The sequence below is a fragment of the Amblyomma mixtum genome, chromosome 7, assembly GCF_055824585.1.
Source record: "Amblyomma mixtum isolate Tamu chromosome 7, ASM5582458v1, whole genome shotgun sequence".
NCBI classification, from domain to species: Eukaryota; Metazoa; Arthropoda; class Arachnida; order Ixodida; family Ixodidae; genus Amblyomma; species Amblyomma mixtum.
In genome coordinates this window covers 29,475,437-29,495,424 of record NC_143018.1, presented here as the reverse complement: position 1 = coordinate 29,495,424, position 19,988 = coordinate 29,475,437, and the positions used below count along the sequence as shown (strand labels likewise).

Genomic DNA, 19,988 nt, shown 5'->3' with positions numbered 1-19,988 from the left:
CGTTCCAAGCATTTCGAAGGACATCGGTAGTTTAGCGGAGCTGAAGCTTCTCATCGAGAAGGGCTCGAAGCTGCCCTGTGCCACTAACCATTGGGAAGCAGTGTGGGATCTCTACAAGTTCCGCGTCGAAATGTCACCGGACATAGAGGCGATTATGAAAGCTTTGGGAAAGTGCTGGTCAGGCTGCATTCAAGGAAATCGGGAGATAGCCTACTGCTTCCGCTTGGGCGCCGAAGGCACTGATGCCGTGCTCTCCAGATGTAGTGAGGAGATTGTCGCCGAGGCGTCGTTGTGGAATCTCGTGCCTGGAGAGCGAATATTCATGGAGCACCAGGCGCTCCTCTTTTTAGAAACAAACCCACATAGGTAAGTGGATATTCAATATCGTCCGGTGTGCAGCGGAATATGCCCAAAGGCGTTTCTACACCTGTGGCTTCATGTTCGCTTTTGGTTTCTTGGTCCAGATAGGACGTCGCAAAACAGAATCTGACAACGCAGCGTTTTCGTCGCCGCCTTCCCAAGCATATTTCATCCCCCCCCCCACCCCCCCGTCGCATTTGACATCAAGACCGGCGTCAATTCACTCGCACAGCTGGAGATTTTATGGATCAGCGCAGGCGCTACCCTTAGGCAACGGGCACATGCTCATGGCTTCCAGGCTTTTAGACCTGCTTGCCCCTGTTTTCTTTGTGGCCCTATGTGCAACATTTCTGGTCAAACATTTTGAGTATTCAGAAAGATTAAGGTACTGATATGGAAATATTGAAGATAATGGTCCATTATTCGCATACGCAGCAAAATCTTTCTTTTGTAGTGTTTCCTTCGTTCGCTTCGACTAGGTAAGACTGCCATAGGAAGCAAACGGAAACGCCTTGAGCTATTTCAGAAACGTTAATAGCAAAAAAATGCAAGCCTGCCCATGCGAGATCTGCGGATATATTGATTAGTAGAGTGAAATATTACAAATATCAGAGCATTGCGCTCAAAAATTCAATCCCTTTGTGCGTCGTGTCCACCGCTGCGCTGGCTGCTGCTCGGCCGCTGCTCCTCGCCAGTTGTGGCATGTGATGTGTCACGTGATTCGCTCTTGCGCTTGCCACTCACGTCCGCCGCTGCGCAGACCGCTGCTCTGAGCGATCGATCTTGCACTTGTTGTGCGCGATGCATCACGTGATTTGCTCTCGCTGAAGTCTTGCAAAAATAACAATGAACCAAAGCTAAACTGTGTATAACAATGCTTAAAAGAGCTTTCACTCTGTATATCCTGGCTCGGGTGACTTGAGCCATGGGCACCTTTAATTTCTCTCTCTGTTATGATAAATTTGCGCAACACTGCATTCCAGTCCCGTCGTAGCGATGCGCACTACTAAAATGTTGTCACTATTGTGGCAGTTGGGAGAGCGTTCTCCAGTGAGTATACTGCATTTTATGAACAGGACCAAGTGCTACAGTGAGAGTTTGGTAAAAAGATCTTCTAGGGCCTCAGTTTTTCTCTTCTAAATATCCAAAGCGCGTTGTACGATGTAACTGTTCATTTTTGTCATCTTTGTCATATCAAGAAACTCGGTGTTTGTTTCACAAGGAAGCTTTTCAACACTGAAACAAAAATAGAGTAAATAGATTACCCCATAAAAAGAGTAAAGTAAATCAAAAGAAATGTATTCAGTTGCTTCTACCCTGTACTCTGTACGAAGCACCGATTGCTAAAGAAGTTTTCCTGAAGCGATGGAGGGCAAATCCAGGGGCGGGCGAGGCCACGGACCGGGCCAGGGGCAGCTGAAAACAGAGCACGATAGGCAGCCAGCTAACCAGGGCGGCGTCACCTAACGAAACTTTCTATAGTAAGCACATCTTCGCAACACTCACGACATTTTGTCGGGTCCGTGTTTTAAGAGGACTGGACGAGTAAGCTTCAGTTCGCTGCTCTCACTCGGCGTTTCCCTGCGTTGCTGCGTATCTGCCATCTTCCTCCCAGGTACCCACACCGTCGTACGCTGCGTGCCCTTTCGGAAGCGAGACTGGCCGCGCGACACCAAAAGCCGGCGGCTCCACGAAACAGAGAGCACATTCCCGCGCCACAGACTTTCCATGTGTACCTCTTCATCTACGGCCTAGGCTGCGCGGCATCGGTCATGGCTCTGATAAGCGAGCGGATATGGCATGAACTTCACTCCATGAAAGGTGAACCGGAAGTAATTTGCGTGCAGTGGAGATTTCAAAGAGAAAATGTGAACAAGCGCGCGTAACGAATGCAACAGGTTTTTTCTACGGCATAAGGAAGTGCCAAGTGACAAATGTACCTGATCGAAATGATTTCACGGGGTCATTTTGGGCTATGAAACACTTCTCAAGTGCAACGAGAAGCTCCCATTGCGCCTGGAGCTATGTTCAGTGCTGGAAAAATTGTTTGTTTTTAAGACTATCGCTCTGATTTTGTTGCGATGAAGAAAGCATGCGAGTAGGGTGGTCGCGGGTTACCTTCTTTCACAAAACAAAACACGACATTAATATCGCGCAATCTCTTAAAAACCTCTGCATTTTTGCTGCAAAGTCCACGATTTATTTCCACCTGTCAGTTGTTGAAGCCTTCATGAAAAAACATTACGACATGTTGGCGTACAAGACAACATGGCAGCGTAAAGTCCATGCAGATGTTTTTCGGAGTTGGCTTCATTTTTGGTTATATTGTATTGGTACCAAATGACGAACTTGCAATTAACGTAAAAGTGAAAAAGAAAACAACAATATCAATACTTATGCTAATACTTACAGAAAACTTTCAAGAAGGCGCTTCAAACACCGATAACAATTTGTGACGTAGCAAGCAAGCTCACACGTCATCACCACAGTTGCAGAGCGCTCTGGTTGCGGTGTCTTGCCCAGAAAGCAAATGGTGAGGCCAGGTACAGAATTAGCATAGAGAAATTAGAGAGAAATAGCATAGAAAAACAAACAAAACGAACTCGCGATTTCGTCTGCTTGGCCTCTATGTTTAAGCTTGAAGTAGAAATGTTATAGCGCAAACAAAGACACGGACAAGAGAGACGAAACACACACACAAAGCGCCAACTGTCAACTGGATTTATTCGTCGAAAGCCACACCTTTTGTAGGCCGAGTGATCGTGACAGAAAAAACAAAAACAGGGGTTGTTTCAGGGCCATCAAATCGCGAGCGCATACGCGGGTAGGCAAGGGCATCACACTTCCGTTTATCTTCCATCTAATCATCTGGTAGCTGCACTAAAATAGTCAATCTCAGCCTGGAACAAAGATAGAGAAGGTTCGCTCATACACTCGCTGCTAAGTTTCTGTATGTAGTAGGCTCCTAGGCTTATCCGTGCGGTCCTGACTTTACTTTTACCAAGAACCTTTGTCTCCTCAAACCGGGCCACACATGCTCCACTCTTACCTACATGTGCAACAATATGCTTGTATTTCTCGTTTTTGTTTTCTAAATTTAGGGCGTGTTCCTCTAGACGGTCGTTGACACAACGTCCAGTTTGGCCAACATAAAACTTTCCACAAGACAGGGGAATGGAGTAAACCACCCCAGTGGAACACCTTACAAACGGCTTCTGATGCTTTTTCAGGCACTCGCGCTTTCTTGCACTGCAAATGCGCGGACAGAGCTTTCCGAACTTGTTGGGAGCCGAGAACAAAACAGGTACTCCATGCCTGCTAGCAGCTTTTTTGAGGTTGTGCGAGATTTTGTGGAGGTAGGGCATGACCTCTGGCTTAGGGGCCTTTTGAAGAGTATCAGCCGTTTTTTTCTCGTTCCACGTTTTAACTTCTGAAGGATGGCCTCAGAGACTGCTGTCAGAACCGACCAGGGAAACCCTGCAGCCACAAGCCGGCTTATCTGATAATTAAAGCTCTGGAACATCTGATGTGGGCACGATTTTTGGAGAGAAGATTCCAAGCACAGCGACGCTATTCCTCTCTTGATAGTCTTGGAGTGCGCCGAGTCATACGGCAACAACTCCTTCTTTGCTTGTGGGTAATAGCCCCAGCAGACGTGTCCTTCACAGAACGTTAATTTAAGGTCTAAAAACTATAAAACCGAAACTTCGGGCAGTTCACGGGTAAAAGACAAACCAAGACTGTGTTTGTTAAAAGCATCTAAAACATCACCTACTGTAGAGGGTAGGTGATAGTCTCCTGCTTTGTTAAAAGTACTAAAAAATCATCTATATATCTAAAAACTTTTAAAACTCTCCCCCCCGCCTTGAAATTCTCGTCCAGCCGCTTATCTATCTTAGCTAAAAAAATGTCGCAGAGAATTGGTGCTACACATGACCCTATGCAAATGCCGTTTCGCTGCAAGAAAGGCTGGTCGTTAAAAACAATAAAAGTAGCATTCAAGTAAAACTGCAATAAGGCTAAAAAATTATCTACAGACAATCCTGCTAAGTTCTGGAATGACACGTCGCCGTTTTCCTCAATGCATTCCTTAACAGACAGTAAAATACGATCTTTGGGCACGGAATAAAAAAGGTCTTGAATATCTATGGAAAAACCAAAGCCAATGTCTTCATTAGACTTAAACTGTGTGACATCGATTGACTTTTTGGTGAGAAAGGGATCGTCCAAGACAAGGTTTTAAGCTTCAGTACTCAATCTTGCCTTCGTTTCTTATAACTTGACTCCTTCCCTGCGTGGCTGTGAAGTCAGCGATTGTTTGATCACAAGATGCTAATAAAACATTTAAATATGAATTCAATGATAGCCTTTTTTAAAACTGCAGAAACTACTCAACGACTTGGTTGCTGTTTATGTTTATAGTCATGTATGTCTGGAGGGTTCACTTTATAAATTCAGTCAGTTATATGAAGCAAAACCCGGTACTAACGTGCTCCGGGAGTATCTCTCACAACCGGTTACGTTACAACGGGTTACAAAACGAATGCCTGGGTAACTTGAGAAATTGCAGAAGGGAAGCGAATCCTAACGCTTTAGTGTAAGGCTTCATCTCACTTCACGTTATTTTCCTTAAGGATTCTTTTCCAGGGTGTTACATAATTGGGGGGGTTTACAAAATGCAGGAACCAACAGTGCTTGAAAATGATATTGGACATGTTATGGCAGCAATATTACGGGGAAGGCCGTTCTTGTCAGCTGCTGCACGAGAAAAAAATGAGTTGGCAAAAACAGTGGTACGGGCACGTGGACGCAAAACTTGAAGAGAATGACCGATGCGACGGGACCTGCGTTGTGGAAGTGCGCAAAATATGGTTCTTGTTTTAGTGGTGAATAAAAGAACTTGTGAAACAGGACAAGACTGGCTATGCGACGGCGAGTAGAAAGATTAGCTAGACCTGACTGCGATTTCAGGGATGATATTCTCACGTCGTACGAGTATGAGGAGTGAATGAATCTGATAGCCCTCTTTTGAACAGCTGCTGTTGGGTAAGATACAGTGTACGGCATGACTTATCAAACTCGTTATACTACTCCCATTAATGAAGGTATTAGGTATTGTCTGCATATAACATAATATTCAATCTGCGTTTCATTTCCAGTTTTGCTTCCCTGCCTCCTGTTAATCAATGAAACAACTAGCCCAAATTGTCATTCTACGTGAGTAATGCAGAAGAGCATAACCGGTATCAACAGGAATAGGCCAGCTCGTCTATTACCAACTTGAGATTCAGCGTTACAACAGAGAAGAGGTGAACGTAAGAAGACACACAGAGCGCTATTTAAAAGTCCATTCGCCGCGGTCGTTGTGCCCCATCTCTTAGTCCTCGTCTGGTGTGCAGAAATGAATAGTCACCTTTAGCACACAGTGTACCGTATTGTCGTTACCGGTACGGAAGTACCGGGAGCCCGCCCGCAGTCAATGCGCCTGCGCAAATCGCCTAGGCGGCGCCATACGGCGCCACGTACCCGGCTGCCGCGCTTGCACCTGCAGCATCGGGACCAATCAGCGCGTGCTCAGCGCCGGTGGGCGGCCTCCGGGTACTCCGCTAACGGCAACACTGTGCGCGGTATGCTAGAGGTATCTATTGTTGAGATGTTGAACGGGAGCGGAGAAAGCTGCGTCGCTTAGAGCAACGTGCTAAAATGTTTGGGTGTCTTCATTATGAGCTCATGCAGTGCAGCTCCATGTTGTAGGAGTCTCATTTCGATTAGAAACTTGGAAGCTTCATTTTAACATTAGAGGTCTGAAAAGAGCTTAGGACTCAAAATAGAACTTGCCGGTGAAACTATGCTTGTGACCAGAATAAATCAGGGGCTTTCTGTAGTTAGGCCCTGTACAAGGGCCTCACCTTATTGTTGTTGTTTTTTATTTGGCGCGAATTAGGAAGAAGGCCATAGATCTGGCAGTAATCGAAGTACGGAAAACCGGCATTAGTGGTGCAGGCCTGCTGTCAGTTTACTGACATATATTTATGCTTGCGTGCGACCATAAGAAACACACATATCCGAAGTCAGTACGTCGGACAGCCGTGGCTGTAGCTCAGTTGGTAGACCACTGTTTGTGACATGGGCTTGTCGTGTGTTGGGATTTCCCAGAACATTGTCGCTAACCTGTTCTCTAGTTAGTCAAAAATTGCATTACATCTAAAAACGTTTTTAGTGACCGTCGGCAGATCGTTTCAATCCCTTAGCAGCCGAACATTCTTTATATCTGATGTTAACACATTATGTTCGTTGCACCCAATGTGGATACAGAATTTCGTTGTACACGCTGTGGCATACTTAGATTCGTTATATCCGAGGTTAACACATGAATGTTCGTTGTACCCAAGCGGGCATACAAGGTTGGTTATAATTTAGGTAGCATTCTCAGTTCGTGTCGTAGTATACTTATTTCGTCGTATGAGCAAAAATGTTTCTTAGAGTCATAGTTAGTTCATTTGAACAAGGAGAAGCAAGGAAGCAAGAAATCAATGGTTATCTTCCTAACAAAAAAATGTTAATGGAACATAACCGACTGTTTTAAGTATTTCCTTGCCAAAATTTAATTGTTGATCTATCTGACAGAAGTAATGTTTTTAATGCTCAGCTCTGGCGGGATGAGTTATAATTAGAACTTTGTTTACCCCCTCCCTCAGAGACAGCTACACAACAAATTTCTAAAAATATATGCGATGCGCAGAAGCTCGCTTTTGTATCCGGAAGATAGATTGCACGCCATTTCATCCTTGTTGACGTACTTCTGCGGAGTAAGGCTGTTTTTACAATGTGTTCGGTATCAATACTTCCATCGGTGCTCTAGTGCGCTCAACTGTGAGTGGGGCTTCGGGTAGCATATAGGAATTTTCGTCGTAAAAAAAAATCGGAAAGAACAGAAAAAGGGACAAGCTGCCGCGCCGTTTTCCCTGCTTCTCTGGCCTACAGGTTCTTCGGGTTGATTACAAATCCCTCCGATCGTCTGCGTAAAGAAGGGATGTTTTGCTCCTCATGATGTCATACCGACTGGCCAACAACCATGTTCTTCCAACTCATTGCTCGCACGCACCTATTCCGCGTAATCCGCACTGGGCGCCGTGATACGGGATCTCGGTTCATGCTCGTGCGTTCATCTAATAAAACTTGGGATGGTATACATCCTTTCTAAGTAGAGTCGTGGACAATAGTTTGCCGGATGCGGACTCGGGGGAAAGCGTTTTCACAACAGGCCAATCAAAAACATAGAACCGTGAAGAGAAATTCTTGTTCTATCTGGTAGAAGAAGAGCAAGAAGAAGAAATTACTTTTTCCCCGCGAATCTGCATCCCTCTAGCTTCTTTCCATGACTTTACATTCTCAGCCTTAATAATTTCTCTCGTTATCCTATTTTCAAATCGGCCTATCACAAGACGTTTTTAATTAAGTTTTTGCGTTACCTTCAAGCGCCATGGCATTAGATATGAGAATGGGCACGTTTAGATAAGAGAATAAGTTTGGAAAGGATGGTTCAAAGTAACGTGATTAACATAGTTTACTGTGTCCGGCAAGCTATCTCCCTCTTATATTATCGGCCGCCTCTCTGTAATCGCACACCCCTGTTCCTTACGAATATTTTGAAGAATGAAGTACTAAAGAGCCAGCAAACCATGATACTCTACCATGAATGTTTCTTTCACTTATTCAGCTCATTTACTTCATTTTTAGTATTTGGTTTCGAAATCTAAAGCCGTCTAGCGCAGGTACATAATGAGGTTCCGCATTCTATTTGACATATTCTATTCCATTCTATTTGGCATATATTTAATCCTATTTGGCATATATTTGGAAATCTATTTGACATTATTATATTTGGCATACAATAAAGTGATGGTGCAGTAGTGCAATTCTTGTGATAGCATTCGGAATGCTCACGATCAAAAAATAGGACACTGTTTTGACGCGGCCGCTGCGTCAGGTCAATGCGCAGAAAGTTTTAATTTCAGCAAGTATGAACGTTATTTTGTCATGGCTGTGCCGTTCCCTTCAGGACTTTTGCTCACAATAAATTCCTCTTCTCTAGAACTTCAGTAGGAGAAGTCTGACATGCGCGTCAGCTACGAGAAGAAACTGGCGAGAAGCGTCACACACCGGTGACGCCACCTCAGAGCAACGAAAAGGCATGTGATCGATGCGAAGTTGACCATACCTGTCTAATCCGGGCACCGTTAATTCTGTAACCGTAAGCGCAGTGCACAAACCATCACAGGCTACCAGTCACAATGGTTTCGGTGCAGAGCCGCTGCATTCTCCTAAAGTGGGCTGGTGTTTACCTGTAAGCGGCTGCTTCGGCGAAAGAGGTCTGCGGAGTAACGAAAGACGCCGTAGTGAAGGGTTCCGGAAATTTTTACCACCTGCGGTTCCTTAACCTGCACTGACATCAAACAGTACACGGGCCTCTAGAATTTTGCCTCCACAGAAATTCAACTACCACGGCCGGGATCGAACCCGCGTCTTCCGGGTCAGCAGCCGGGCTCCACAACCACTTAGCCACCGTGGCGGCGTAAGAAGTGACTGAAAACAATATTCGGGAAGAGGCGAAGAACTCAGTTGAAGTGCTGTAAACACACGGGATCTCGAACAACAGGTGGCATGGAACATCAGAGTAAAGTCGTTCATTTCTGCCCCAAAAAAACTGAGTAGGCTGGTAGCAGACACCACCAAATTAACAGAGCAGGTGACGTGTGCCACCGTTCCGATTGCGCACAGCGCAAAGTTAGTGTAGCGCATCGGAAACCGTTGAAGTGTTACCTTTATTTGCAAGCGCAAAATGGGAATAAGCGTGAACGAACGCCTCGAGGAAATTTTAAAATCAGTGGAACACTCACAAACTGAAATTTGTTAAGTTCACTAGGGTTAACACTAGGCAGTTCTCTTATGTCCCCACAAGCATCAAATTTTGCAGGAGTTGGTACAAATCATCCATATTTACAAAGAACCAGATATGACTGTGCGGCACGCTTCTCTAGGGCTGACTGCGCGCTAGATTAGTGTCATATCAAGCGAAAGCCTGTATCAAATTGGACGTGCTTCTTTTCATATGCTTTCATGCGATGTTTCTTTTCTAGGTTAAGACGCATGCGTGGAATTCCGCGGAATAGTGTTTTAGTATGAAGTTTGCTATAAAAAACGGCAGTTCGCCGTTGCGCGCGAGTACGTCAGCCACTTCCAGACCGAGACACACTTCAGATTTCCGCTGAGTAGTCACGTGCTTTAAGCCACAAAAAAAAAAATACCTGGAACCCTTTTAACGGTGAATATTTGTTTCCTCGAAATGTGGACGTTGAAACTGCAAGGTGTTCCGAGAGCTGTCAACCACATGGCTGTCGCTATTAATGGCAAGATATACTCTTTCGACATCAGAAACTCGGAAGTGAACTTCGTCGACGTGCACATTTTCTGCCCTGAGCGGTACCGCTGGTGTCTTGAGAGGACGCAGCCGCTACCCCGCGATAGGCCGGTTCGGTTTTTAAACTTTAAGGTTGTAGCCTACGGCGACTGTGCGTACGTGTGCAGTTTTTGGGGACTGGCCCGGCGACATGCCTCGCACCGCAACCTATACCGCTTCGACACCAGCACAATGACGTGGAGCCGTCCTGAGGTGTGCGGTGATGAGCCGAGCTATCTCAGCAGCGTTTCCTGCGTGGTGCGGAACCGTATGTACATCATCGGCGACCTAAAGGAAGGCACGTTGCACTTCCTTGACCTGGATACCTACAAGTGGCATCGAGTTCACACAACTGGAGACGCTCCAGCGTGCCCGCCTTTTAATTCGGGCTGCGCCATTGGTAGCCGGATTTATGTTTTCGGAAATGCGCCTGGCAGCAACTCGGTGTATTACCTGGACACTGTGAACCTGACCTGGGTGCGCCCGCACGTAGAAGGCGTAGCCCCAACGGTGCGCTTCGGTCATAGCGTCTTCGCGTACAACGGAGAGATGTACATCTTTGGAGGTTACAACACAGAGCAGCGCGCACTCGTTACAGACCTGCACAAATACGACCCAGGGACGTCTCGATGGACGCAAGTGAGGCCAAGGCGGTCGGGCCCTTGTGCCAGAGTGTTCCAGGCGTGCTGTGTGATTGGAGACCGGGCGTTTCTTTTTCGTGGACGCACATCGACGCGCATCAGAGAAGGTCAGTCACCTCCACGAGATCGGCAGCTCGTCGCGTACCACCAGTTCGCCCAGGTCGCACTGACTGATCTGCACGCGCTAGACTTTTCACCCACATTGGAGACGTTGTGCCTTGCGGCGGTCATTGATGCCCGTCTGGAGATCGGCGTCGTGGCGCCGACTGTAATGGAGACATATAATGCCATGACAGGTGAAGGCAACAGATGAACCCTGTCGTAATCTACGAGAAGACATTGCAACTGTGTGTGACAAACCCTTTTAGAGGGTGCCTCGGCATGATCGATATCATGTGTTAATAAAACTGCTGTTCACCTGTCTAGCCACGAAATGGCCTATTTTAGTTCTTTTATTGAGCAAGCTTGTTGCTTTTTTATGGGCTTAGCGGACGTTATTAATTCGAGAGCGTTATATGGCTCTGTTGCGTCAGCAAAATGTGTCCGTAATTTCATCCGCATGTTTACATCGTTCTCTTAATATAAATGTGCGAAAGTGTGATTGTGACAGATAGTGTGTGATAAAAGCCGGGGACCAGTGTTCAGCTCACCTTATCTTTTACTGACAGTCAAGGATAGCGATTTGCTCGAAAGCTGTTTATTATGTCACAGCTTTGCGTTCTTGTATTGTCTGTGCCTTTCTGTTATACCTTTTTTCTTGCTCCTTTTGGCTTACACTGCCCAGTGGCTGTTGTTATGGTGCGCACTTAGAACTCGGCTTTCGGTCTATACTGTTATTCTTCTCAGGAATGCTTTCTTTTTTTATCTTTTTCCCTGTATGATACTGCTAGCTTTTGCTTTCACGTTTACTTTAACTGCTCTGATTAGCGGCTTTCATTTTGTGCCCTTTGCCCCTGTTGTCTTGTTTTCTACTGGTCTTAGTTTCGGCTCACTGGGCCTGCTGCGTGTTGAATTCTTGGTGTAGACGTGCCAAAAGTTTGATAACGCTATTTATCGATAGCGTTTTGATACGAAGATTGCCTTACGTGCTGTTCCTGTTTTCTGGTGTCACGTGGGTTCTGTCTGACATTTAAAAAGATGCTCATTGCTCTCAATAAATTTGGATGTTAGGCTGCTATCCTGTTAACTTTAGTGTTCGTCCTCACCTTTTCGGCTGCTTTCATTAGCCATGCAAGAAGACCAACAAGCAGAAACCACAACTTGAACAGATATAAGTATAAGCCGCGATTCTGTAGCGCTGACTGCGTACGAGATTAGGCTTTTTTATCAATTTGAAAGCCTTTAGCAAAAATGGGCCTGCTTCTTTCGATGTGTTTTTATATGATGTTTGTTTTCAGGGTTATCACGCATGCGTTATTTGCGGCGGGATAGTATTTCACTGTCAAGTTTTGTAATAAGAACGCAAGATTCTACTTTGTTTGTCACGTCTCTCAGCTTCTTGGAAAGTCATACCTACCTCAGAACTATAATGTGTACGCTCTTGCTTTCAACCATAAAACAGGGGCCAAGATCCAGTCTTAGAGTGAATATTTGTCTGTCCGAAATGTGGACGTTAAAGCTAAAAGATGCTCCAATAACGGTCAAGTTCCATTAAGGATAGTTGCCGGGCCAGTTGGTACATGACCACACCGTAAAACAGCGCGCTTACACGGGACGAAGAAAGAAGACACGCACACACACAGCGCTGAACTTACAACTGCATGGTTTATTGCATTGCTCGCAATAAACACCGGAAAGGAAAACAAAAAACAACCAAAGGAAGGCGGGGAAGATATCCTCCTGTCGCATCATGTCGTCAATGGTTATTCAAGATATTTAATCTCTTTTCTTGTCAGTACCATCGATGGAGTGCTAACGCATGACGAGCCTTTCCTATCTATGATGAATGCTTCATATAGTTCACGTTTGTGTTGATGATTATACCGCCTCAAAATCTGGCTTCGTCCAAGGTTAGGTGTGGAATGACAGGCAGATACGTGTTTTGCCAGCGTGCTGCCGTATCCCGTACGGGTGTTAATGGCGTGCTCTCGTAGGCGGTCGTTTATGCAGCGTTTATGCAGGATGCCCCTGAAATGAGGGCATCCGGGAAACCCACTTCGCGTAGACGTTTCAGCTGAGATTCCATGCTAGCTTGCTGTCGGTGATGGCACGATCTTTTGAGGGCATTGTTCATTGTTCATTGCATTGTTTTGGGTAAGTTTTAACTCACGAAAGAACTGCCTGACGAAGGCCAACTTCAGTACCTTGACCTACGGTTGCTCTCGAGTGAGGACCATCTGTGCTGGCGCTATGCTCCGAGGTCTAAGAAATGTCTTCTGTCTTACTCGTCCGCGCATACGAAGCTTGTCAAACGAGCAATAGCTTTGGGCGCCTTCAACAATGCCCTCAAAAGATCGTGCCATCACTGACAGCAAGCTAGCATGGAATCTCAGCTGAAACGTCTACGCGAAGAGGGTTTCCCGGATGCCCTCATTTCACGGATCGGTTTCTAGCTCCTGAAAGATCTCCGCCTATATACCCTCCCGATGAGGCCACGCAAAGAAATAGAGAAGATGGCTGTTATGCCGTATCTGCACGGGATCAGCCACTCGTTGAAGAAGATAGTAGGGCTTGCTGGAGTGAATTTGATCCTAACCGCACCCAGAAAGCTCAATATGCTTTGCAGGATGGTGAAAGAAGAAGCCCCAAAACCAGCGCAGTGCAGTAAGAAACATAAAAAAATGTTCACCACCTGTGACACGGAGGTAATCTACGAGATACCGCTGTCATGCGGCGTATCTTATGTGGGCCAAAGTGGACGCTGCATAAACGACCCTCTACGAGAGCACGCCATTAACACCCGCACGGGATACGGAAGCACGCTGGCAAAACACGTATCTGCCTGTCATTCCACACCTAACCTTGGACGAAGCCAGATTTTGAGGCGGTATAATCATCAACACAAACGTGAACTATATGAAGCATTCATCATAGATAGGAAAGGCGCGTCATGCGTTAGCACTCCATCGATGGCACTGACAAGAAAAGAGATTAAATATCTTGAATAACCATTGACGACATGATGCGACAGGAGGATATCTTCCTCCCTTTCCTTTGGTCGTTTTTTGTTTTCCTTTCCGGTATTTATTGCGAGCAATGCAATAAACCATGCAGTTGTAAGTTCAGCGCTGTGTGTGTGCGTGTCTTCTTTCTTCGTCCCGTGTAAGCGCGCTGTTTTACGGTGTGGTCAAGATCCAGTCTGAGTGTGAATATTTGTGTTTCCGAAATGTGGACGTTTTAGCTGAAAGATGCTCCATGAACTGTCAATAGCCATGCTGTCGCTTTTATGGGGAAGATCTACTCCTTCGACGTCAGCTACGCAGAAAGACACTTCACCGACGTGAACATTTTCGACCCTGCGTACAACAGTTGGGACATTCTGAGGACGAAGCCACAATCCGGCGGTAGACCAATGATGTTTTTAGACATGAACGTAATACCCTACGGATAATGTGATTACCTGCGCGGTGGCTGGGGAGCCCGGAAACCTGACTCGGACGGCAGCCTTTACCGCTTCGATACCAACACAAAGACAGAGCTGTCCTGAGGTGTTCGATGATTAGCCGAGGATTCTGTCATTCTGCGTTTGGGTGGGACACCGTATGTTCGTCATTAGCAGGCAACCGCTGGGTTCGGTGCAGCATATCTACCTCGTTCACCTGCATACCTACAAGCGTTATTGAGATCAAACAACTGGAAATGCTCCAATATGCCAGCATTTAGACTCGGCCCGTGCCATTGGTAACCGGATTTACGTTTGAGGCAGCACGCCCTACAACAACTGTGTGTTTTACCTGCACACAGACAACTCGACCTGACAACTCTAAAGGGCATTCCTGTTTCGTGGCCATTCTTCGAAACGTACTCCAGTTTGTAAGTTCCCTCCAGGAGATCGACAGCTTGCCTTGCCTCAGAGTAGTTGGCGGATCTGCACGCTCTAGAATTTCCACCCACATTGGAGACGCTGTGCCTTGTTGGACTCATAGATGCCTCTGTGGCGTGAACACCACAGCTCGCAATCCTGGTTGGCATCGGGCTGACGTTGCAACTGTTTGCAACAAATCATCTTAGACGGTGCTACAGCAGTTGGACATCACGTGTGAGTAAAACGTTTGCTCCTCATCCCACATACGAAATCGCCTATTTTAGTTCTTGATTGAATCGGTTTGTTCCCTTTTTTTCAGAGCGCAGCTCTCAGGCGCCCGTTTCTGCGTTTCGCGGTGTCGCCGTCACCGTTGTCCTTTGTAACCTGGAGAGGGAAAAAGCGCAACCTCCTCCCCTCCTTAGCAATTCAAACAAAAAAACAGCGCCGCTCGGACGGCTCTCGCCGGCGCGCGTGAAAAAACGGGGGAGAAGGAACCCCTGGAGAGTGACTAGCCTTCTGTGTGTGGCTGCCCCGTCTCCCACCGCTCGCGGACTCGGCGCGCGGGAGGATTGCCGTCGATTGTTCTATATTGTCCGAGTCATTGCTACGTGACGTTGACGGAGAGGGCGTGGCCTTGCGTGCGCCAAGAGATTTCCTCCACCTCTTCGCTCGCGCAATGGTGGCGGCGCCACGACAGAAAATTCCAGACGCTCCTCGAAGCCACTCCCGGCCTTTGACAAATGAGGACGCACGTACAGCGCGAGAAGGAGAAGTTGACTGCATAGCCGACACTGTGTGTATGTGTACGCCTGCTTTGAAGCGAAGAACAGACAGACGTGGAGCAAGCCTATATAAGAAGAGCGTTGACCGCCAGAGCGGCTGTTTAATCTTCAGTGAACAAATTCTGTTTTGTTTGTTTGCCTCTCCCTCTTGAAGTAGAGCACTTTAAGTGCAATAATTCTTTGTATTATAATCTCTCTCAAGTGTAACTTTATTGTTAGCGGAGTGTTTCTTGAAGAAGGAATATGTCTGAAAAATGAAAAGCTGTCTGTTATTGTACATATATGTCTGGCTTGCATTATTTCCCTCAATCTATCGAAAAGCTGAAACAGCTGGCGTGCTGCGATCAAATTCTGCATTAGCAAATAACGTAATTGTCGGCAGTTTATTTTTTCCTTGAGTATGTAACGATTGCTCTTCTGGCCCTGCCTTTTATGTCGCGCAATTATTCAATCTCTACTTCAGTTTTTCTCCTTTTTTATTTCACAGTGTTCAGTCACCTAATAGATCATGAACTTGCACTAATGCAGTGATGATGCCTCGCTCCTAGATCTGGTATTTAACGTTTGTTCGGGCTAAGCAGACCCTCAGTCACGCTCCTTTCAAGGTGACAACTGTTTGTGCCCGAACTGTCCAGATCACGGCGCCGTCGGAGTTCGGCCAAACATTAAAGAAATGGAAAGACAAGCCAAGCGCACCGAAGAACTGGCAAGGAGATGAAGTCTCTGAATTTTAGAAACAGATATATTTTAATGCTAGCAATTACAAGATCAGGGGCGCTCGGTGAGATTCACTACAGTTGGACCACGAAATTATCGATTTCAATATAACAGCGTGAGATGAGCTACTAGAGCGCTGGAATAACCCCTCTTCGGGATGAGGCCGCTCTAGTTCCAGCATCATGATGGGAATGGCCGGTTTCCTGTGCCTTACTGAACACGCAACAGAAAATGGGAGCGTGTACTTGGACTGTCCAGCTTTGAGCTAAGAACTCGGTCGTTCTTCAGCCAGTGTCATCGAGGTACCGGTAACCAGCATGCCAGTGATTAATGAACATGGATATAAGAGTCAAAGATCTAAACTACGTTTTCACCAGGAACGTGAGAAATGTACTTGACCATATTGAGACACATCTGTTGCCTAAGAAATAGGCACTGCTCGTTTCATCGCACGTCGAGCAGCACACGAGGTAACGACCACACGGGCGCTATCTTTCAGTGCCAGCTAACTAGAGGCAGCAGTGCAAGAAAATTTCCTGTTGAATAAGTATACCTATCAAGCGATGAACAAGTGCTGAAACAAAAGAATACCGCGCCCCTTTCGCACACTTCCTGCTCATTACTTATTTTTTGGTTTATGGGAATTTAACGTCACAAAGCGACTCAGGCTATGAGAGACGCCGTTGTGAAGGGCTCCGGAAACTCGACCACCCGGGGTTCTTTAACGTGCACTGACATCGCACTGCACCCGGGTTTCTAGAATTTCGCTCCACCGAAATTCGACCACCGATTAGTTAGTTTCTGTGCACTATTTTGCACTAGATAAAGATGAGTCATGTCGATCATCCAGCGTTTCCTGATTTTTTTGCGTACCTAAATAGTTTCTGCGGTAGGAAATAGTCAAACATGTGTGTCAGGCTTATTTTAGCATCATCTCTTAACTGTCTCCTTACTGGAAACGTCTCGTGCACATCATCAACCGGAGGCACCTGGCCGCAGTAAAAGGCAGCCTGTTTTGGAGCTTGCCGTGTCCATACGAGCACAGTAATACATAGCCTTTTGATAAGAGGAATAAGATTTAGGCGCACTCGTAGTGCTTTAATATGCCATCGGCCTCTGCTTAGAGGCATAAGCATTCGCTTTATAGGCATTTCTAGGCATAAGCCGTACGTGGCGTGCGTCCGCTAACTGAACATCAATGAGAGAAACAGGACAAGGAAAGTTATCAACCAATCAGCAAGTCTCTAATCGTCCTGAACGTGTCGTAGCGTTTACAGCAGCCCTAGCGGTAGGAGGAATTAATCTCTAGATGGCCAGTGGAACAAGTCTAGTGCCGCCTGAGTACTTCAGGTTGGCATTAGCAAACTTGATGTAAAATGATGCGCATATATATTAATAATCATTGCTTGCTCTTCCTAAGAGGAAGAAAACTGACTGAAAAATTGCCTTCGGCGCATGCACCGAAAAGTTTTGACGGCTAGTGGAATATTTAGGTTTAGGACACACTTAACATTCACACAGCAGTCTTTAATGCTCAGCATCATGCCTGAGGCAGCAGCCGCACAAATCTAGAAGAGCTTGTCCACGTTTCCGGGGGATACATACATCCAGCGTCATCGAAGGAGGTGTAGAATGTATACTGGAAATATGCACAAGCCTCATTGTGTTCTCCAAACTGCACCCAACAAAGTGCAACAAGCACAATGAGCAGACCTCAGTGCACACTTCAAAGTGCCCATAGCACGTGCTCATAAACAGTATGCACTGCGTAAACAGCACAGTTCTTCGTTCATTTATTTTAATGTGGAATCATTTCTAGACTATGTCGGCGGGCTCGTGTCATCAAAATGTTTCCGCAGCAGTTGTGACGTCTTCAAAAGAGATAGCATCAAACCAATGGTTGTAATCGAAAGAGGATGTTGTGAAGATGCTGAAAGAAAGTAACGTCGATAGGATGATTGGTAAATAATTACAGCCAAAAATAACGAAAAAACGTGGAAATAGGCGGACGTCGATAAAGTGAGTAGGGGCGAAAGAGCAGTGGACGGTAAAATAATAGAAAAATAGGCAAAATAGTGAAAATTATTTTTATTGAATTAAAATGTATTTCATGAGTGGTAATTAGTCGAACAAAAAGTTTCATTGACATACCTTGAGTAGTTAATTAAAAGCAAAAACCATTGAATGGTTTAATAGGCAGGACGGGGATATAGGAAGGCACGGCAAAGCTACCACGGAGCCAAATTTGAAGAACCAAGATGGTTGATTGAGATAAAAGAGGGTATAATCAGAGTAAATAGATCGATCTTTAATTAAAGCATCAGATAATAACGCTCATTCGATAGTTAAATTCATTAACCAACAAGAAGAAAATGATAAAGAGAAGCGAGGAGAGCCGACCAGTGCCGAGGAGGTGTCAATGTGTTCACATTATCTGAGTGCGGGTCGCCGCACTGGTCTTTAATTTTATGGTAGTGACGCCCCTCAGATCTTCGGATGACGCCCCAGTGCTATCTTCATCAGCGATTCATCGAGGCTCCGCAGCCTAGAGCAGTACATAACTCTTCCTCTTACGGTTCCGCAGATGTTTGGCGACCGGAAAAGCACCGAATGACACCGAGTTTGCTTTGATATTGAATTTAATAACGCTTTTCCAAGAGTGAAATTCGGACTCGTATTCCCGGCGACTCGCATTTTTCGCAGCACGCAAAGTTTTTTTGTTCTCACGTCGACTGTACTAGAGGCTTCTTATGCACGCCTATTGAGAAACATAGCAACGGCTTTTCTCAAATCTTTTTTTGTGCGAAGGAGATGAAGCCCGTACCAAAACAACATTTCATTGACGGAGCTGGAGCCCTTTTCTCAAACTTTTTTCAGAGCAAATGCGCAGCTCACTGCAATTTCTTTTCCAAACTTATCCTAGGGTTGCTAGCAAGTTTTTCCTTATTGAAATCTTTCACCGGCACAAAACCGGTCCTTGGGTCCATAGAGGGAAGTAACAATCCGTTGAAATATGGAGTGGAAGCACTCGACCGGTTTACACCTAGCAACAGAAATGCGTTTTTTACATAGGTGTCGAAAACAGCACAAGGAAAGGGACAAACACAGCTCTGATCGCCAGTGGTCGCTTGAGTACCGTGGTTACTAACCCGTGGTAACTAGCTCGTGGTAACCAGCCCAGTCGACCACTGATCGCTGCATCCCAGACAACAACGACACTGAAACCTCGTTAAGAAACAACGGTTGACGTTTCTGATCCCTTCATGCTTCTTTTCGCTGATATGGACATTAGTTCTCAGGAAGCAGAGTGCAATGAAGAAGGTATTGGCGGTTTAGTATTCATCCTTTAAGGGTGAGCGTGCTTCTTTTGAGTAGTCACAAAAAAACGCGGAAATAATCTCTTTTCCGTTTGATAGCTTAGTTGCATAAAGTGGCTTGCAAGCTTCCACGAAGTCAAAGAAAACAGTTATCCTTTTTCGCAAGGCCATCACCTCGACCTCCGCGCAGCTTCCCAAGCGATCATATAAATGAATTTCTTTTAGGATAGGTTCCGTGCTTTTCTTCATCATTAACCGAGCCCCTTCAGGCAGTTCGACAATGCTGAGCCCAATGCAACCATCGAAGGCGTCCTTCACGAGGAGTACCCCTATCTGTGATGATGATGATGATGATGATGATGATAGTGATTTTTTATTGCTCAAAAGCATCTGCGGCCAAAGAGCCCCTTGGCACACGGTATTTTCGCTTGCTCAAGGTAGCGTCAAACATCCATTTCCCAAGAATTTCACCCTGAGTAAGCCGAGCACCAGGCCAGGGGAAGCGTTTAGCCATTGTATCACCGGTCGGTAACCTGCGGCACTGGGGATTGAACCCCATACCTCCCGCATGCGACGCGGATCCTCAACCACTAGACCACCGGTGCGGTGAGTATTCTTATCTACTCACCGGAGTACTCTCAAGAGTTACGAACACCTTTACGAACTGCCCATGCCCCTGAAACTTCTAAAGGCCTCGCATGAAAATCTCTTGTGCGAACTGACTCCGCACTGGGCAAGAGATCTTCA

The 19,988-nt window shown here is 46.0% G+C and overlaps 1 protein-coding gene across 1 annotated transcript; it reads left to right on the top strand.

The window, feature by feature from the left end:
* The first annotated feature begins 10,012 nt into the window (after window positions 1-10,012).
* LOC149335496 (kelch domain-containing protein 3-like) lies at window positions 10,013-10,774 on the top strand. The gene has a single exon (XM_089553939.1). The coding sequence runs from the start codon at window positions 10,013-10,015 to the stop codon at window positions 10,772-10,774; it is 762 nt and encodes a 253-aa protein (XP_089410065.1).
* Window positions 10,775-19,988: the final 9,214 nt, after the last annotated feature.